Genomic DNA, 19,867 nt, shown 5'->3' with positions numbered 1-19,867 from the left:
GCTCTCCATCGCCAATATCATTTCTGCTTTTCTGCCCATTATTAACATCTGTACTGTACTTTTGGCTTAGTTCTAGTCTAGCCATGCTTTATCACATAGCCTTTCCAATGCTTTCACCACAGCTCCACACACTTTAGCAAATTTTCTTTTTTCAAGGATGCAATAAGATTATCCTGAAATATGAAATGGTGATTTAAAAAAGCATATTGTCTACTTTTGTCCAAGTTCCTCTCACCAGCCATACCTCCCCAAACTCAAATCCATAAAAATCTATATTGGTTTGTAATATTTTTAATTGACTATGGTCTTTTATATTCTGTCTTTTGTTTGCTCATCATGGTTATCCAAATAATAATTGGCTATCAGACTTAAAGCTTTTAGAATGCAGAGACAATGCTTTTGAAATTTGATTTGTATATGTCCTTTGCAGTACCACATATTCATAGACACATTAAATGGTACCTAATGGTGCTGATGAGAGACAAAAGGAGACAGGACATAAGCAGACATATGCAAAATAAAAATAACATTTATTAAGTATTATGTGAGCATAGTGCTATTTAGGTGATACAGAAATTAAGTATTATGATTAAAGAAGAATAGAAATAACTCCTGGCCTCAATGAGATTACATACATAAAATGGGTCACATTCAGGTCCAAAGAAAAGGAAGAAAATAAGCAATTTTGTATTTAAAAATTTTTGACTGTTAGTTTTATGCACTTTTGTTGATGTACATTGAATTTTTAATATCATAGGGATTAGGGAACCAAGTGAAAGGGGGGAAAAGGTTTACAGAAAAAGGACAGAGGAGAGAATTTAGGAAAGGAGAGATAAATCATTCGGAGCAATTAATGACAAGGGAAGAAGTGAGGAAAAATAATTTATTTGTTGGAACAATTTCCATGAATGATCTTTTAGAATCATGTTAGAACTGAAGGTATATTAGAGGTCATACAACCCTTTCATTTATAAATGAAGAAAGTGAGGTGCTGAAAGGTGAAGAGATTTTTTTCCATGACCAATACTCATAAAGCAAATGCAGGACAACAGTAACCAAAATAATCATAATAGCTAACATTTATATAGGGCCTATGTTTTGCCAGGTATTATGCTAAGAATTTCTAAAATATTTCATTTGATCATCATAACAACCCTGGGAGGTAGGTGCTATTATTTTCTCCATTATACAGTTGAGGAAACTGAGGCATACAGTAATTAAGTCACACAGCCAGTAGATTTCTAAGGCCAGATTTGAGCTTAAGTCTCTCTGATTGCATGTCTAGCACTCTATTTATTATACCTCTTAGGTGGTTCTACATGTCATTCTATTTCCCTGTGTAAAAGACATATCAGCTACATTTCTTAAAATACTTTTCACCCTTATGTAGATGCTACCTAGCAATGGATCCCATCTCCAGAGTTCCTAGTGTCTGAGCAACTATTCTAATGTCTGAGAGAGGGTAAGAAGAAGTGGAGAGAAGAGACCCAACACAGATGTGTATGACTTGACTGGTCCCCTTATTTATGCTTTAAGGCCTTTTGAAAAATCAAGTGCTTGATGAGAAACAGTAGGGAAAATGAGTTTCATCCTACTCTGCTAAGATTTCCATTAGTTTAGTCCCAAAGAAGTAACTAAAATCATCAGTCCTTCGTATTAACCAAGTTTTTGGTTAATTGCAGGATACCTGAAGCGCTCCTGCAGGGAAATGGCAATATTCTGTGGAAAAGAAAGAAGAGTAAATCAAGGTAGATCTGCTGCTATAGTTGACCCCTTTTTCTTAAACTCACTTATATGTAATCTTTTCCTTTAAGTAGTTTTCTGTGATTTCTTTTAAAGCACTTACTCTAAATGTATAAATTGTAGGTCTGGATGAATAAAATAATCTCTCAAATACCTGTGCAGATGGATCATGGGTAACACAAATAAATTAAATAATAGATGCTTTCTAAACATAATTTTTGCCAATAATTTTAAATCCTTCATCACAAATCAGAACTGTTAGCAATTAGCCAAACTGATATATCCAAATTTTATTTCATTTCTATATTCTCTGATGGAATTAGAGAAGCACCTAAGGAAAACGAAGAAGAAAAGACTGGAAAATTCACAAACTGGAAGCCCTTAAATCAGTAGTTCTCAACCTTTCTAATGCCGTGACCCCGCAATACAGTTCCTCATGTTGCAGTGACCCCAAACCAAAAAATTATTTTGGTGGCTACTTCAAAACTGTAATTTTGCTACAGTTATGATTCGGAATGTAAATATCTGATAAGCATTATGTATTCTTATTGCTACAAATTGAGAGTTTGAGAACCGCTGCTTTAAATAATTGAGGCTTGATTGTTTTGTTTTGTTTTGTTTTCTACAACTGAATGTAATAAAACCCATTAATAAATAGTCCATGTTCCACTTTAAATACCTTTAGGAGTATAACAGTATTTTAGAAAATAGTATGATTCTGAAGAATGAATAATTATTTGTTTGTTAGGATAAATTACATCTGTGAATAGGTATAAAGAAATATACCTACATTCTAAGGCAAAGTATGTTTTAAAAAGGAATCAATTTCTATTTATCCATCTATTATTCCATACTTTAACATACAAAGGAAGTTAACAGGATTTGCTCTAAATCTACTCCTTCATAGTAAGGGCTCCTGTGAAATAAAAATTCAAATGATACAAACCAGTCAGAGAAGATACATCTCAACTAAAAATAATTACATGGAGGGAAAACAGGGAAACTTTTGAATAATAATCTTTATTAGCGTACTTTAAAAGGTACATTAAATCCTGAGCTACTGCATTTGTACATTAATCATCCTTTACCCTTTGAAGTTTACACTTATTATGTTCCAAATTACCTTATGAGTGTCTTCTTGGCCAAATTAGGAACATGAGTATTTTAAAATATTTTCTTATCCCTGGAATATCCAACTAATTTACTTCAAACCCCATTACTTATGAACTACTAGCTTATAAAGAGCTCAGGACATTCTCTCTCAATTTTGCAAAAAAATTATTTTCAAAATTGCAAAGATGGGCAGTGTGAGAGCTGGTCCCTTAACCCTTGTGAATTCTTAGAAAACTAAGTTGCTTCTTGTTGCTTATTCCACCTTATATAAAGTAGATATTTAATTGACCAGCTATATTCGGATGGAGTGGTAAGACTAAGTGTATACTCATCCTTTTAGCTAGCATAAAATGTCAATAACTTCCTTTCCATATGACCAGAATAGAATGGCCCCCATAGGGAAATTTTGCCACAATCAAATGACAAGAAGCAAACCAATGGAACCCTACCTTTTTCTACAAGATAGCTATGCATTACAAAACTTTATATGGAACACTTTCCCTGGACCGGATAAAGTAACTCCTACAAATTATTAAAAGTATGTTCCATGAATTTAGATCAGGGCTTTTAAGGACAGACAAATAAAATCATAAAAAACCCCACAACTTCTAGGATCCTTGAGAAGACACATTTATCCATCATATTTCCCAGTAGTGGACAAATGATTATTTTATCATCATTCTATTTTAATGCTACCAAAATATTATTTCTTTCTACCTGAAAAACAAGTTTATAGTGTTTACAAATGTTTTCCTTCTAGTAACAGTGTCACAGTATTCGAAAGTAGATTCAAACATTGTGTTTTGAATAAGGTCACTATGATCTTCTGTAAAAGTTACAGTAAGTTCAGGCAGAATGCTTATTGCTTAGATCTTAAAGCAAGCCACTTTGATACAGTTGTATTAAAATCTAAATATGAGTATGAGGTTATTCTAGAAACACTGATTAACACTTCTTGCTTTGAAATAATCAGATCATAAAGTAATGCAACAAAAAAAGTTAAAACAATGAAAAGGAGATGTAAAACCTAAAATATGGGTGACAAATTTAGAAGTAGCTCTAAGGATAGGTAAATAAACATGTAAACATAGCTTTATTATTCAGAGCTTGGAAATCTAGCAGCAAAACAAATTCTTTGCATATAATGCAGTGCAATGGATGTTTTTAAAAAGACCCTCCCCCCAACTTGGAACTACTGTACTTAGAATGGAATCCATCACGGAAAAGGATTTTTAAATGTCCACCTTGTTTTATCTGGAACTGCTAGAGATTCTCACCTGTAGCAATCTATCACTAGAAGCAAGTTTATGCAAAACTGTGTTCTGGATAACTGACTTTTATGGCTCCCCAGTAACAAGCTCGAATAAGGCAGATCAAGCCTAAGAGATAAGCAATTGCCCAAGAAACATAGGTTGCATGAAATCGCCTGGCAAAATCTTGTGTGCCAACCTAAAACGAAAAGAAAAACAAAATAACCCATGGTTAGAAAATTTGGAGAAATAGCACCTTAAGTGATGAAAAATTGTGTATTTTTGCTTTAAAAATGTTCACATTCTTACTTAGCATCTAAAAATATATAAATAGAATAACCAAAAAAAAATCCCCAATCGATATTTATTTGAACTTAATATAAAGGTAAAATGTAATCTATCTAAAATAAATGTTTTCAGATCTTTATTCACTCATAAAAATATATCTGCTAACAACTAGTTTTATAAAATTATCAGGACAAGTTCTAAAAGGCATCTAGGCCAGTGATGGTGAACCTTTTAGTGATGGAGTACTGGGCCCTGCCCCTACCCCTCATTCCCTAGACAGAGTGTTGTGCTCACCACCCCCCAAAGACTGCATTCTGTGTCCCTCTCCACTACCAAGTGCCAGGCATGCCATTAGAAAGCACTCCCACTGGGCTGCTAGGCAGAGGGGTGGGTGAAGTGAAAAAAAATGTCCTCAATGCAGGTGAAGAGGGGGATAAGAGTATGCACTTTGCTCCCCTCCAACTCTGCGACCTGTGAGCTGCCCAACTTAACCCCATCCCCTCCCACTGGGCTTCTGGGTGGAGAGGTGAGTAATGTAAAAATATGTCAGGCTCTGCCTGAGTCTCTCTGCCTTTCTAGTAACAAACTTGGGGTTTGGGGGAAGGGGGCAAAGGGCATGACCATAAAGAGTGCTCTATATACAATCTTTGGCACCCATGCCATAGGTTCGCCATCACTGATCCAAGGCTATCTGACTAGAGAAGGTACAGGTAGTGCAGTCAATGATCCTAGATCAAGTGTATTTCCCTTGAGAGATAGTAGAGAATAAAAGCTAAGTGGTGACAAAAATATTAATTTACTTTAGTTCTTTGAGCCTATTCTCTTTGTCTATTGAGCTTTGTTCTTTTCTCAGAATAACTCCTCCCCACCCTAATATGAGAGCCTTCTCTCTTAGCATGCATTAAGAGGATAGAAAAATAATATTCTGTACTCCATACATATAGTCCTACTGTCTCAGTAAGCATAAGCCTCAGGACAGTGGCAAAATTAGTCCAGAAAAATTAGTCCAGAAAAAAAGCAGCAGTGACCTGACTCCTATTAGTGCCATAGTAGAGTTTATGAGTCAGTGGGTAATACAGAGGACTTAGAGATACAAATGACTTTCAAGGTCATCTAGTCCAGCTCTTCATTTTACAGATAAAGAAACTGAGGTCCAGAAAGTAAGTTACTAATGTCACACAAGTATTAAGGAACAAATTCAAACCCAAAGTTCCAAATCAAGAAAACTCTTTTTGCTATATCATATAGCTACCATTATGTTATGGAACTAAAAATAGAGAATTTTATTAACCTCACCATTAATATAACACTTACAGTTAATCCAACTCCAATGAAAATACATATCATTCCAATGGTAATATATGCACAGCAACGTCTTCGAGGTAGTGCACTACCCACTGAAGAACTGTATGTATATAACAACAAAAAACATCCAACATCTCAATTAAAATTCTTCTTTTAATCAGCGATCTTTCATCTATACCTTTCATTTACATAAACAAATTCAATCCAATTCAATAAACATTTATTAAGTGCCTACTGTGTTAGGCACTAAGTGGGCAACAAGGAAACAGAATATAGGGAAAGGCAAGAAACTTATTTGGGAAGACAACATATAATTAGGTAAGCATGTATATGGTCATTTGAGGAAAAGGTAGAGAACACCATTGACTTTAAAGACCTTATTCCTAGACTAAATAAATATATATAAATATATAAATAAATATGTCAGCTACCAAAAATGCATAGTTAAGGGAAAGATGTAAAAAGCTTTTTAAAAAGCAAAGAATTCAGTATTTTCTTTGAAAATGTGATATTGGATATAGGTTCAGGCACCTGGACTCTAGTGCTACCTTGTGGTTAAGCATAGAATCTTAGAACTGGAAGAGAACTCTGAGATCATCTAGTTTATATTGTGCCTGAAAACACACACACACACACACACACACCCTCTCTTCTTCAATGTAAAGGATCGATGGTCATCCAACCTTTGTTTTAAGATCTCCACTGAATTTGGTCAGGTGGGATTGTGTTGCAACCTCAAAGGCATTCCATTTTGCTCTTTAGTTATTCAAGATGTTTTTAAGTATATTCTCAGACCTAAATTTGCCCATTCAAATCTTCCATCTCTTCTTCTTATTTCTTCTGCCTAGTAGCATGCAGAACAAGTCTAATTCTTCTTTAATTTGTTTAAAATTGCTAGGGATATTTTTGTTCTTATATCACTTTAATTTCCAAACATATCTCTCACCCTCATTCAACCAAAGTGTTATCCCTTGTAGCATAGAATAAGAAAAAGGGAGAAAAATGGTACAGAAAAACTGACCAATTCATCTACCTACATTGAGAAAATATCCATTAATCAAGAAGCATTTATTAAGCACCTACAATACTATGACCATGGCAAGGTGCTAAGCAATGAGAATGCAGTAAAAAAGAAAAACAGTCCTTGCTCTCTAGAAGATTATATTCTAATGCAAGAAGCATGATTCTACACCCATAGTCTCCCTCAAGAAGAAACAGTTCACTTTTTCATTTCTTCTTTCAGGCCAAGTCCAAACATCATGATTATAGTTTTTAGTTTTGTTTTGGGTTTTTTTGGGGGGAGGTGGGGGAATTGCTTTTCTTGTTCTTTCCATTTACATTGCTATAGTCACTGGGTATCTTATTTTCTTTATTCTGCTTACTTCACTAACATTACTTCAGATGATATTCTCTGAATTCTTCAAATGAATTATTTCTCATATTATGGGAATGCCCTATTATTATTATGGAACAAAATTTATTTAGCCATTTCACAAATGATAGACATCTACTTTGTTTTCAGCTCTTTGCTACTATAAAGACTACTATGAATCTAATCTTTCTTCCATGTAATTGTTTTTGATATAATTGAAGAGAACTAGCATTTCTATACTAAATTTTCTTGTCTCAGGGTGAAACATCCCCAGTTCCTTTAATCAATCTTATGTTATAAACTTGAAGCTTTTCCATCCTGGTTATGCTCTTCTATGCATATTCTGAGTCATCAGTGTTTTCCTTTTCAAATGAACTTCACTTACTCCTTAAACAGAAGATGACAACTTTGTTCAGATGTCTCAACATCCTTATAGAAACCAATTCCTATGCCATGTAGTCATAAAATGATGCCCCTAGATGCTTTCATTCCTCTGTACTAAATAACTGTAAGACTTATACTTTTTTATGTCCAAACTATCATAGTACCATCATAAGGGAAGTCAGGAAAGGGAACAAATATGAAAAAGATGAGTATTTTGAAATATATTAAATTTTGGGGTACCAAAGAGGCATATAGCCAGAAATTTCAAGCATAAAGTTAAAAATGAGAATGAAGATTAGGAGAAGGTTAAAAGGAAATTTAGATTTAGAAATTATTTGTAGAAAAATAAGAGTTAAAAAGGTGATATACTTGTACAACATATTTCATATTACATGCCATCTTGGGGAAGGCAGAAGGATGGGAAGGAAGGGGAGACTATGTATCACAAAAAGTAAAAACATAATTATTAAAATTGTATCAACATGCAAATAAAATGAAAATTTTTTAATTAAAAAAGAAAACAAAAGGTGAGAGTAGTTGAGATTCTATGAAAGACTATATGGATTGAAAAATAAGTCTTGGAAATCCCCAAATTAAAGAAATGTATGGAAGAAAAGTTGTCTGTAGAAGGGGACAGAGATGGAAGAATAAGAATTGTAAAACAATATGGAAGCCAATAAGAGAGAATTTCAAAAAATAAGGGAGATGTCAGTGTTATTAAGAAAGCTCAATTAACTATAAGGGTTATAATTTTGTTTTGACTTAGTAGATTAAAACCTAAAGAACTACTTATGGCATGAAGATTAACGGACTTATCCAGAGACATATCAAAAAGGGGTAGGATTTGAAATCCATTCTGCCTGTCTGCTGAATTGGGTATCAGGATGATGTGGGTTCAAATCCTCCCTCTATAACTCTGAGCAAGTTACTTAATCTTTTCATGTGTCTCAGATAATTGCCAAAGACAGTTGTGCCTGTGGAGGCCAAGGTCTAAAGTGGAAAAAAGGTCCTATTATTTAGCAATTAGATCACTTCTCACCCTGGAGAAAGAAATTTCAGAACAATGGAGATAGTAGAATCCAAATTATAGGGCATAGTGTATTTCCACCATGAACTGTTAGGACAAAGATAGTTAATTTAAATGTAAATTATTTTCACAGTGAAAGGAAGAAATATGGAAGGATAACTAGACAATGTTAAGGAAGGATTTCTTACAATGAAACAAAACTACACAGGCTAAGAAAAAAAGAGGCAAAATTAAAGAGGAATGGAAATTGCAGAGACAGTATGTCAAAGAGTAGTCTCTTTGTTAATGTGAAGCTTTTTTTTTTTAGGGAACCAATGTGGTATTGGACAATTATAGTTCCTTATAACTGGTCAATTTCATTTTTTAATCATATACATACTGGACGATGTATTCTATATCTATTTATTGAGAATAAGTATCACTGGCAATGAGCCACAGTCTCTGCACACATATTGTGCACTTTTCCATCACTGCTAAATTTCACCTGTAAATGGGATTCTCCTAAGGCTTTGGTAGGTTACACGACCAATTTGAACTTTGACTAGAATACTGATGGAAGAATATGGGCTTTCTCAACATCTTTGAAAGAATGTCCCAGTTTTCATAGAAATCCCTAAGAACTAGAAAATTAACCTAAAGTTAATAGATGGAGCTAGATATAGAGGAAAACTCTTCCCCCACTGTAGAAGACAACAGGAAGGACATGCAGACAACAGTAGTCTTGAGTACAGAGGCTTTGCATTCCCTCCTTGAAACTCTGAATGGAAAAGTTTTGTAGCATGGCAAGTTGATACTCCAATGAAGCAATAAGACTGGAAAAGTTTTATAACATGGCAAGTACATACTCCCAGAGTTTACCTAGTAATTTCTGACTTGAACTTTGAACTGAGCACTATATTTGACTACCTTGTAAAGAGGCTAGAAAAGCATGAAGCTATAGCCTTTAATGGGGATATAAAAGCAATGTTTATATATGTATATGTGTATACATATATTCTCAGTTTCAAGGTCACATATCAACCATCTATACTACAAAAATGTTCATTTGAGGAATTGATCATTCAGAAACAAATTTTTTCTTAATGTAATGAGACTCTTGATTTTTAAATCATTGAAAGAAAATAGCTCCAACCTAGGACATAATTGTTACTGCTTAATAATTTTCTAAAAAATTAGTCTGGAATATTTCCACAAGTCATAAATCCACTGTTAGATTTCAATCTGCCAAGTGTCCACCCTTTTAAAATGTTAACCTAAGCATATTGCAAATCTGCCTCAACTTGGGAATGATGACAATGCTTTTCAAATTAAAAAAATGCTTGAGTCTTTGGATATTATTGAAGTTTTAGGCTGAGATCAGCATTTTACTTCTAAGTTTGGGGGGGCAGGATCTATTCTTGTAAACTAGGACTTAAGTGTTTTCATCTGGACTACACATTACAATAACAAACAAGGTGAGGTCAAATGGGACACTAATCTTTTTTAATGTTTTATTTTCTTTTTCTATCACTATCTGTTTCCATAAGCGCTTATACCTCTACTCCCTCAAATCTCTACCATATAACAAACAAAAACAGTTAAGCAAAACAGACTTTTATAGTAACTCTATCTGATAACATATACAACATTATAAATCTTTCACTGAAACTTTGGACACATTTTTGGCAGGCATTTACTTGAGCAGATATTAAAAAAAATATTTCTTCTGTCATTACTAGATCATATCTCCATTCCTGGCTTATGATATGTTCTGAATTCCTTATCTATTGGTTGGTAATCTACTCCAATAACAATATTACTTCTGTTTCTATTGACTTTCACTCAAATATTTTTCTAGTATGTTTTCTCTTCTCTGGATCCTAGATTTCCTCAAAAGTCTCTCTGTCTCTCTGTTCCTCTCTCTCTCTCTCTCTCTCTCTCTCTCTCTCTCTCTCTCTCTCTCTCTCTCTCTCTCTCTCTCTCTCTCTCTTCTATATTATTTTACTCTGATATACTTTCTCACCAACCTATTACTTATAAAGGAGGCTTTTTTACTCCACCCAGAACCATACCATATTCTAGTCATGGATTTGGTCTCATTAAGTCTCAGTGATAATTGGGGTTACATTTGTCCCCTTGCATTAGGATATCTACCTATAATAAATATGTTCCTGTACTGACTTCTGGGGACAAGAGTTTTATTGTTGGATCCTGTGAATTTTGGGGCATGTCATCTGTTACTTTGCATATGTTTTAACTATTCTCAATGATATTGATATGACAACAATATCTAACTTGATTCTGTGGGGAAGAAGAGAAAGAGTAGGGGAATAGGAACAAGAGAGGGGGAAGAAAAAGGAAATAAGGAGAAAAGTGGAGATAGACATGTACATAGTTATCTTACTTTTTTTTCTTTTTAGTTTAAACCCCTTTATTCAATTAAATACTTAAGATTCTATACAAATGAATCTTTAGCTTCCCTTGTGAGGTAAACTCCATTTCTAGCTGAGGGCCCATTATTTCTATCTTTTAAACCTTGGTCCAGAAATCCCAAACTCTTGTTTGCTGTTGGGTTGAACTAAACATCTTTTCTGATTGTTCTTAGATAAGCATCAATGAGAGCAACTGCATGATATGGGGCATATGAACATGATTTAAGATTCAAATTTCATTCCTCTTACTCTTGCATCTTTGTACTCCACTGAGTGTCAGTTAGTAATCATATAAGAGGCAGACCTTGGCTTAGGTGGAAAAGAGAATTAAGTCCAAAAGCAGTCAGCTATCCTGTTTAATATTATAACTATGGAATTTCTTAGGGAATTGGAAATACCTATAGAGTCTGACTTACTTCAGGCTAGTGATAATCATGGTCAGCCTGAACCACAAACAAGTTCAAGATTGGAACTGAATACCAGTGATATGGAAAATGTGAAGAATCATGCTGGGCTATCCATGAATTCAGAATCAGGACTAATGGTTTGAGAACATAAACAATAGACTACTCTACAAATGCCAGAACTATCTGTCTAGTGAGTAGTTTAACTGTGCTTCTTTAGACATCCTGGAGGAAAAGATTATAATACAGTTAATAGCCAAAGGTGGACTTATATACTGTTAATGTTGCATGTTATATATTGTGAATTTTAGATTTACTCCACCCTGCTTAATCCTTGGAATTTTAACAACCAGGAATGTATACACCCCCACTTAAGGATTAACTGTGGGGGAGAAAGGATTATGACTCGTGTGTGCTAGCAAGTGACAAATCAGAAACAACTAACTGACCCCCTGGGCAGTCCAAGGCCAAGTTAAAACCACCATTGATACATGTGAGACACAGGAAGTGATATAAAGAACTGCCTTTATATTTCGCATCACTTCCTATGAGAGGGACTTTGGGCTGTGGAACTTGACTTGGTGGAGCGTGGGACCTCAGACTGCTTCCCTGAGATGACCATGTGGTGAGTGATTAGGCTGACTCCCCTTTTCCTTGGCCTTCTGAAGGCAACAGTCTCTGGGAAGGCCCCTTGGCTGAGGCCTCTGAACTCCCCCTGGCTCAGGCCAGGCTGGAGCAGATCTTCTTCTCTTTCTTTCTCTCTCTCCCTCATTCTTAATTTCTTCCTTCTTTTGTAAATAAGCCACCATAAAATTCCATTCAGACTTGAGTATTTCATTGGGATTTAGAATTTAAATCCCTGGCAACCAACTAAAAATATATATTCAGTCTCAACCCTAAAATTTACCCTTAACAATATTATATATATATACACATATATATTTGGTCTATTACATATATAAAACTTATGTGCAATGCTATAACTTATTGTTTGAGATATATACATTTAGTCTAGAGAATGTAATGTGCTATGTTTTAGGTTTCTGCATGTTATTCATTTGGATGTTCTGCTACAACTACTGCAATGTAGATATTGTTACTTATATATGGACTTTGTATTTGGTGTAATTATTTGTGTCTATATTTTTGTGTACCTATGAACAGAACCTTTGTACTGGATGTGATTTTCTATTGAGCTCAAATCTCTACTTTTCTTTCTATGTTTATTGGCAAAAGAAGAATACCTAAATATATGATTCAATTCTTAAACATATTGGATTATAAATACTACGAGGGAAAATATTTCTTTGCTTTATATATTCAGAGGTTTCTTGAGCTTTAATAGACATATTCTAGTACAACATTTCACAAACAGTAGAAACTTATTTAAATGTTTGCTAAATTGAATCACACTTTTTTTTTCATATAACATTCTCATATTCATGAGGAAACCAAGGTCCAGAGAGGCTGATTGATACCCATAGCCATTCAACTAGTCAATAATCAAACTGAGTCTACAACAGAAATCTCTTGTTTTACAGCAGACCAATGGCCTTTCCATCATATCAGTGGTTCTCAATATGTATATCACAGGCTCTTAGATGTCAATAAATCCATATGTGAATCTGTAAACATACAGATATGCCACATATAGACCAAAGAATATGTTTAGTAAACTTCTATATTACTCTTTTTAAATCTATGTAGATATCACAGACTAATAAAATACACATTGATTTAAAAATGTTACTGAATTTGTAGTAGCTTTTTGCTATTATGTATTTTCTCAATCCATGGACATAAACTCCTACCAGGAAAAGATTTGGTGAAATACTCTGACATTAAAAAGGAGTTCAAGTATGTGAAAGGTTGGGAAACTCTACTATATAATATTAACACTCAGTGATATCATAAATTAGGGGATCATGGGAAAAGGTATTTATTAGGTTTATGGATAAGGAAAGAGTTTGTGACTAAATAAGAGACAGAGAGTATATAAGAAGTAAAACAAGATAATTTTGATTACATGAAACAGATTTTGCACAAACAAAATGAATGCAAACAAAATTAGAAAGAAAACAGGAAACTGGTAAATTTTTATAGCTAGTGTCTCTGATAAAGGCCTCATTTCTCATTTATATAGGAAACTGAGCCAAATTTATTAAAAAAATAAGACATTTTCCAGTTGACAAATGGTCAAAAGATATGAACAATTGGTTTTCAGAAGAAGAAATCAAAACTATCAATAGCTGCATAAAAAATGGTCTAAATCATTCCTGTTTAGAGAAATGCAAATAAAAGCAGCTCTGAGATATCACTTCACATATGCCAGATTGGCCAACATGACAAAAAAGGAAACTGGCATATGCTGGAAAGATTGTGGAAAAATTGAGATATTAATGCATTATACTGATAGAGTTGTAAACTAGTCCATAATTCTGGAGAACAATTTGGAACTATGCCTAAAAGACCATAAAACTCTGCATACACTTTGATCCAGCAATACCACTTCTAGGTCTGTATTCCAAAAAGATCAAAGAGGAAGGGAAAGGACATATATAAAAAAATAAAAACATTGAAAGCAGCTTTTTCAGTGTTGGCAAAAATTAGAAACTGAAGTGATACTCATCATTTGAGGAATGGCTAAAAAGTTCTAAATGGAAAACTATTTTACTATAAGAAATTACATGCAGGATGATTTCAGAAAAAAAACCTGAGAAGACTTAAATGAACATATGTAAAGTGAGAGTCTCAAGATATTTGGATACAGTAACAGCAATATTGTAAATCAGGAATTAACTGTGACTTAGTCATTATGGTCAAAACAATGATCCAAGAGAATTCCAAAGGGCCCCTGATGAAAAATGCTATCCATCTCCAGAGAGAAAACTTGATAAACTCTGAATGCAAATTGGTGCATACTTCTTATTACTATTTTAATTTTTACTGTTTTATTTTGTTTATTTGGGTTTTTTGTAACATGGTTAATATGGAAAAATGTTTTACATAACCTCATAAGTATAATTGAAATCAAATTTCTTGCCTTCTCAAGGAGAAAGGGAGAGAGAGATTAAGAATTTGGCATTCAAAATTTTTAAAGGAATGTTAAAAAACATATTGAATTGAGAAATTTTTAATGAAATAAATAAAAATAAATTTTAAGATATACTAGCACCCTTAACAACTCACTTAACTTTCTCTACAATCAAGTCTCTTCATATGCTAAAATGAAAGAAGTTCTCATTTTCCTCACACATGATAAGTAGCATCTATACATTACTGGTATGTTCAGTAATCAGGATTTCTCTGAAGAATATATTATCCTGAACTTGTTACAGTGGGGTTTCAGCTTCTTTATGCATGACAGTTTTACTTGAGATCTCAATGTTTGGCTCTTAAACAGAAACCACCACTTAAGCATTGTATAACAAAGGCATATTAGGTCCCCAATTTTTGTGAAAATTTACATTACTCTATTGAAGTTAAATGAAAGAAAATAGGAAAAATGAATCTTCCACTGGTATAAATCAGAAAACTTGCTTATGTACATGCTGTTGTTTCTATAACTAGTGCCCTTTAGGCAGCTAGGTGGCTGCCTAAAGAGATAACTGAAAACTGGAGAGATTAACTGATCTACTCAGATTCACATAGGAAAATAGTTGCAGCACTGGGATTCAAACTCAGATCTTGGTGATTCAAAATTCTATGCTTTGTTTAACTATACTTACTGTATATCAGGAAAATTCTGGCAAAAAAAGAAAATTTATTTATCAAAGTACTTTTGTGAGGAGAAAGAAGAAAAAAAATTACCTAGTTCATTACCATACTGTTACTTAAAAAAAATTTAAGACTCTCAGATTCTTTTATTTAATCACTTATAAAAAACTACGACTTCCAATATTCACAGAAGTAAGTCCAAAATCCTTATGTTGAGATCTATAGAACTACAAAACCTGTCCCCATTGCAAGACCTCAATATGTCAATCACTGTCACCATAAAGTCTTCATGAAAATTAATTTCCTCACAGTACCTTCCCAAATGGCAACTTTATCCACAAACCTTTGGTTATCTTGCTCTTATCTTCAATATATGATCGAATTCTATGCTTTCTTTAAGACTCAAGTCTCCATCTTGAAGTGTTCCCTAACAAGTCAGTTCCATACAAATTTCTAGTTTTATTTCACTTGCTCTGACTATATCTCTGATCAGAATCTTTGAAACATATTTTAGGGATCTAATCATAACTCTCTGGTTTACTAGGTGTGCAACTTCACTCTTTGGGATCTCAATTTCCTTACCTATAAAGTGAAAGGGTTTGACTAGATGATCATTTAGGTTCATCAGAGTTCTAAAATTCTGAGTCTATAAGTTCTTATATTGTTTCTCTCATCTGTCTTAAAAGGTAATCAGCTTTACATGGGATATTAATTGTTATGATAGTTTGTTTTCTCATGAAACAGCTCCTATTCATATTCCCACAGGTGGATTCCAAACTAGATGATCTCTCTCTACAATTCTGGAAGTGGTTATTCCATGTCTTGCTGCTCTACACAGGAAGCTTTATGGCTTAGTCTATAAGCTTCCTCAATAGAAAACCTTGTTTTATACTACTATTGCACCTTCCAATAATGCCTGGTGCAATGCTGAGCACATGTTGGGCAACTTACAAATTGAATTATATCACCCATCTATAAAAGAGAGAAGATGGGAGTTGTTATTTCTCCTCCAACATCCTATAATTACTAATACCATTGTGAAGACATGTCCTAAGACGATTTTCCTGTGTAAAGCAGGAATATGCTTAGAATAGAAATTTATTAAATTTATAGGAGACTCAATAATCTTACCTGGTCTGTGTAAGTCTAATGAGCCAAGATAACACTATGTTTTCGATGCTGGTGTCTACTTCTGAGATTGAAGATGAGGAAACAAGGAAAATAATGAATTCAGTTCTGATTTGAAAAGAGTTAAAAACTGTTGTATGGTGGGGAAAAGGTTGGTCATAGAGTCAGAAGAAATTGGTTTATTCCTTGACTCTACCACTTATGAATTATGTGATCTTGGGCAATTTATTTAACCTTCATGAGCCTCACTTTCCTCATCTATAAAATGGAAATATTCAGAATTATATACCTCATAGTACTAAATGAGACTAAATAGAGGAGAGTAAAAGACAGAGACAGACACAAAGAGGCAGAGACAGAGAAATAGAGAGAGTATGCAAACTTTGTATTTCAAGTTCCCATATAACTGTTAGTTCTTGTTACTGTATCATTAAAGGCAATAACTTGGCATAGTCCTAAAAAAATAAGGAATTTGTTGTTCAGCTGTTTCCAACTATTCATGACCTCATTTATAGTTTTCTTGGAAAACATACTGAAGAGTTTGCCATTTCCTCCTCCATTTATTTTATAGACCAAGAAACTGAGGTAAACATGGTTAAGTGACGTACTCAGGGTCACAGAGCTAGTAAGTATCTAAGGTCAAATTTGAACTCAGGATCTCCTTACACTAGGACCTGCACTTTATCCAGTGTGCCACTTAGCTGCTTATGAAGAATGCTGGAATTCAGAATAAGCTAAGGCTGGTGAGGAAAGCTAAGGACAACAAAAACCTAGAACATTTTCTTGGTATGTGGGAAGTCAAAGCAGGTTCAGAGAAGGCATGGGACCTTTGCTTTGAGGAGACAACATAATAACTAACACTAAAGGGAAGGTAGAGCTGCTCAATTCACGTTTTGTTTCTGTTTGTTTTTTTTTTAACACAAAAAGAGAATGATCCTTATAACAGAAATGACAGAATTAAAATTGTTGATAAGGAATTCAGTCATCTAATAAGCACTTACTAAGCAGATCCCTGTGCCAAGCACTGTGCTAAATGGTAGGAGTTGATTCCTTATGTATATGGGAAATCAGAAGAGAACAAATGTTGCCCCTTGATAAGTTCAAGATACTTGGTCCAAACTAACTTATTAAGATGTATAGGAACTACAGGTGTCTATGAATACCGAGCCACTCTCATGACATTTGAAAGACTATTTAAAGTGGAAGTGTTGCCACAAGATGGGATAAGTACAAATATCTAAATTTTCAAAATAGAGAAGAATAGAATCTAAAATCTGTAGGCCAGAGAGTTTGTCTTTTATTTCTAGAAAAATTCTAGCATAGATCGTTAGAGATTGTTGGCAAATTTCTGGAAAGGGAAAGAGTGATTACAAAGAGGCAATATAGCTACATCACTAGGTAACTAGTCATCAAAGTAGATAGAGTGTTGGGCCTATTGTCTTGAAGTCCTGAGTTCAAATCCAACTTCATCCACTTAAGCTATAAAAATGCTTATTCTTTTCCATGAAGGACACATCATGCCAGATCTCATTTCCTTTTATTGACAGGATTAATATACTAACTGATGATGATTATGCTGTGGAAAGAATTTACCTAGATATCAATGAGGCTTTTGATAAATTGTCTCATAGCATCCTTTTAGAGAAGATGAAGAAATGTAGATAGATTGAATAATAATACAATTGGATGTATTCAGAACTGGGTGGATTCTAGACTCAAAGCCTGAGTTTTAATGCTTCAAAGTCACTCTGGGAAGGGATACCTAGTCAAGTACTCCAGGTATTATTATTTTATTGATGACTTTTGAAAAAAGCCATATATGGGAAGCAACAAATTAGGGGGGGGATTTATAACAAAAACCTCTAACAAAAATCTAATTTATAAGGAGCTAAATCAATTGTACAAAATTCAAGCTATTCTCCAATTGACAAATGGTCAAGGGACATAAACAGGCAATTTTCAGATAAAGAAATCAAAACTATCAATAAGCACATAAAAAGTGTTCTAAATCTCTCATAAGTAGAAAAATGCAAATTAAAACAATGCTGAGGTACTACTTTACACCTAGCAGACTGGCCAATATGACAGTAAAGGAAAATAATAAATGTTGGAGGGGATGTGGCAAAATTGCATTGTTGGTGGAGTTGTGAATTGATCCAACCATTCTTGAAGACAATTTGGAACTATGCTCAAAGGGCTTTAAAGAATGGTTGTTCTTTGATCCAACAATACTACTACTAGATTTGTACCCAATGAGAAAATAAGGAAAACATATTTGTACAAAAATATTCATAGCCATGTTCTTTCTAGTGGCAAAAAATTGGAAAATGAGGGATATCCCTTGATTAGGGAATGGCTGAACAAATTGTGGTATATGATGGTGATGGACTGATGATGAACTGAAGGATTTCTATATGAACTGGAAGAACCTCCAGAAACTGATGCAGAGTGAAATGAGCAGAACCAAGAGAATATTATACACAGAAAGTAAAGCATTGTGGAACAATACAGTGTGGACTTTGCTAATACAAGACAATCCCAAGGGACTTATGAGAAAGAATGCTATCTACATCAAGAGAAAGAACTGTGGGAGTAGAAACACAAAAGAAAAACAAATGACATCATTTGTTTATATGGATATATGATTTGGGGTTTTGGTTTTAAAAGATTGCTTTATTGCAAAAATGAATAATATGGAAATAGGTATGTGATAACATTCATATAACCCAATAAAAGTGCTTATTGGATCTGGGAAGGGAAAGGAAAAATGAGAAGGAAAGAAAAATATGTAAATATCGGAAAATATTTTTTTTTAATTTTAATTAAAAACTAAATAAAAAATTAAAGCCATAGATATTATACATATTAAATTTGCAGAAGACATAAAGCTGAGAGAGATAGCTACACAAGGCATGAAAGTCATGATTCAAAAGGATCTTGACAGGCTAGATCAGGTTTTAAAAGAGTCAGTTAGGTGGCACAGTGGATAGAGTGCTGGAGTTAGGAATACCTGAGTTCAAATGCAGCCTCAGATATTTGTTAACTTTGTGACCTGGGACAAGTCTCTGTTTACCTCAGTTTCCTCATCTGAAAAATAGAAATATCAATAACACAAACCTCCCAGGGTTATTGTGAGAACCAAAGGGAATCTTATTTGCATAATACTTTGGAAACCTTAACATACTAACTAATATTAACAATTGCAAGATGAAATCCAATGGAGGTAAATGTAAAGTCTTGCTTTTGGATAAAAAAAATTCAACTTCAAAAATATACAATTGGAGAGGCATAGATATATAATAGTTGCCCTGAAAAAAAACTGAGGGATTATTTAGTAGCCTGCAAGGACAATAGAAGTTGGCAGTATAATGTGGCAACCCAAAAAGCTAACTTAAACTTAGGCTGAATCAAGGAATACTGAGGTGATAGTCCCACTGTGCCTTCCCTTTACAATTTCCATTATATCTAGTCTATATCTTTTTTACACATAGTTATTTGTATACTGTTATCCCACATTAGACAGTGATCTCTTTGAGAACAGGGATTGGTTTTTGTTTGTTTGTTTTGGGGTGGGGGTCACTGTTCTTTGCATCCTTAGCACTTAGCAAAATGCCCAACACATTGAAGGCATTTAATAAATGTTTTTATCAACTTGATTTGTTGACAGAACTATGTTCTTATTAGACCTCATCTGGAATATTACATGTAGCATTGGGCAGCACAAT

General features: G+C 33.9%; 1 protein-coding gene across 2 annotated transcripts in view; it reads right to left on the bottom strand.

Annotated features, from left to right (window-relative positions):
* Positions 1-869: 869 nt before the first annotated feature.
* Positions 870-19,867, bottom strand: part of PIP4P2 (phosphatidylinositol-4,5-bisphosphate 4-phosphatase 2) — a 101,194-nt gene continuing 82,196 nt past the window's right edge. The window contains exons 6-8 of one of the 2 annotated variants that reach the window (XM_007488085.3): positions 5,709-5,799; positions 4,134-4,305; positions 870-1,719 (exon numbers count right to left, since the gene is read on the bottom strand). In XM_007488085.3, the coding sequence (XP_007488147.1) occupies positions 4,162-4,305; positions 5,709-5,799 (235 nt within the window). In that variant the 3' untranslated portion in view covers positions 870-1,719; positions 4,134-4,161. Of the gene's footprint in view, positions 1,720-2,744; positions 4,306-5,708; positions 5,800-19,867 lie in introns of those variants that run through there. The other variant, XM_001368656.4, reaches the window with a different exon arrangement.

This window comes from Monodelphis domestica, chromosome 3, assembly GCF_027887165.1.
Source record: "Monodelphis domestica isolate mMonDom1 chromosome 3, mMonDom1.pri, whole genome shotgun sequence".
In the NCBI taxonomy this organism is placed as follows: domain Eukaryota; kingdom Metazoa; phylum Chordata; class Mammalia; order Didelphimorphia; family Didelphidae; genus Monodelphis; species Monodelphis domestica.
This window is presented reverse-complemented; position numbering and strand designations above follow the sequence as displayed.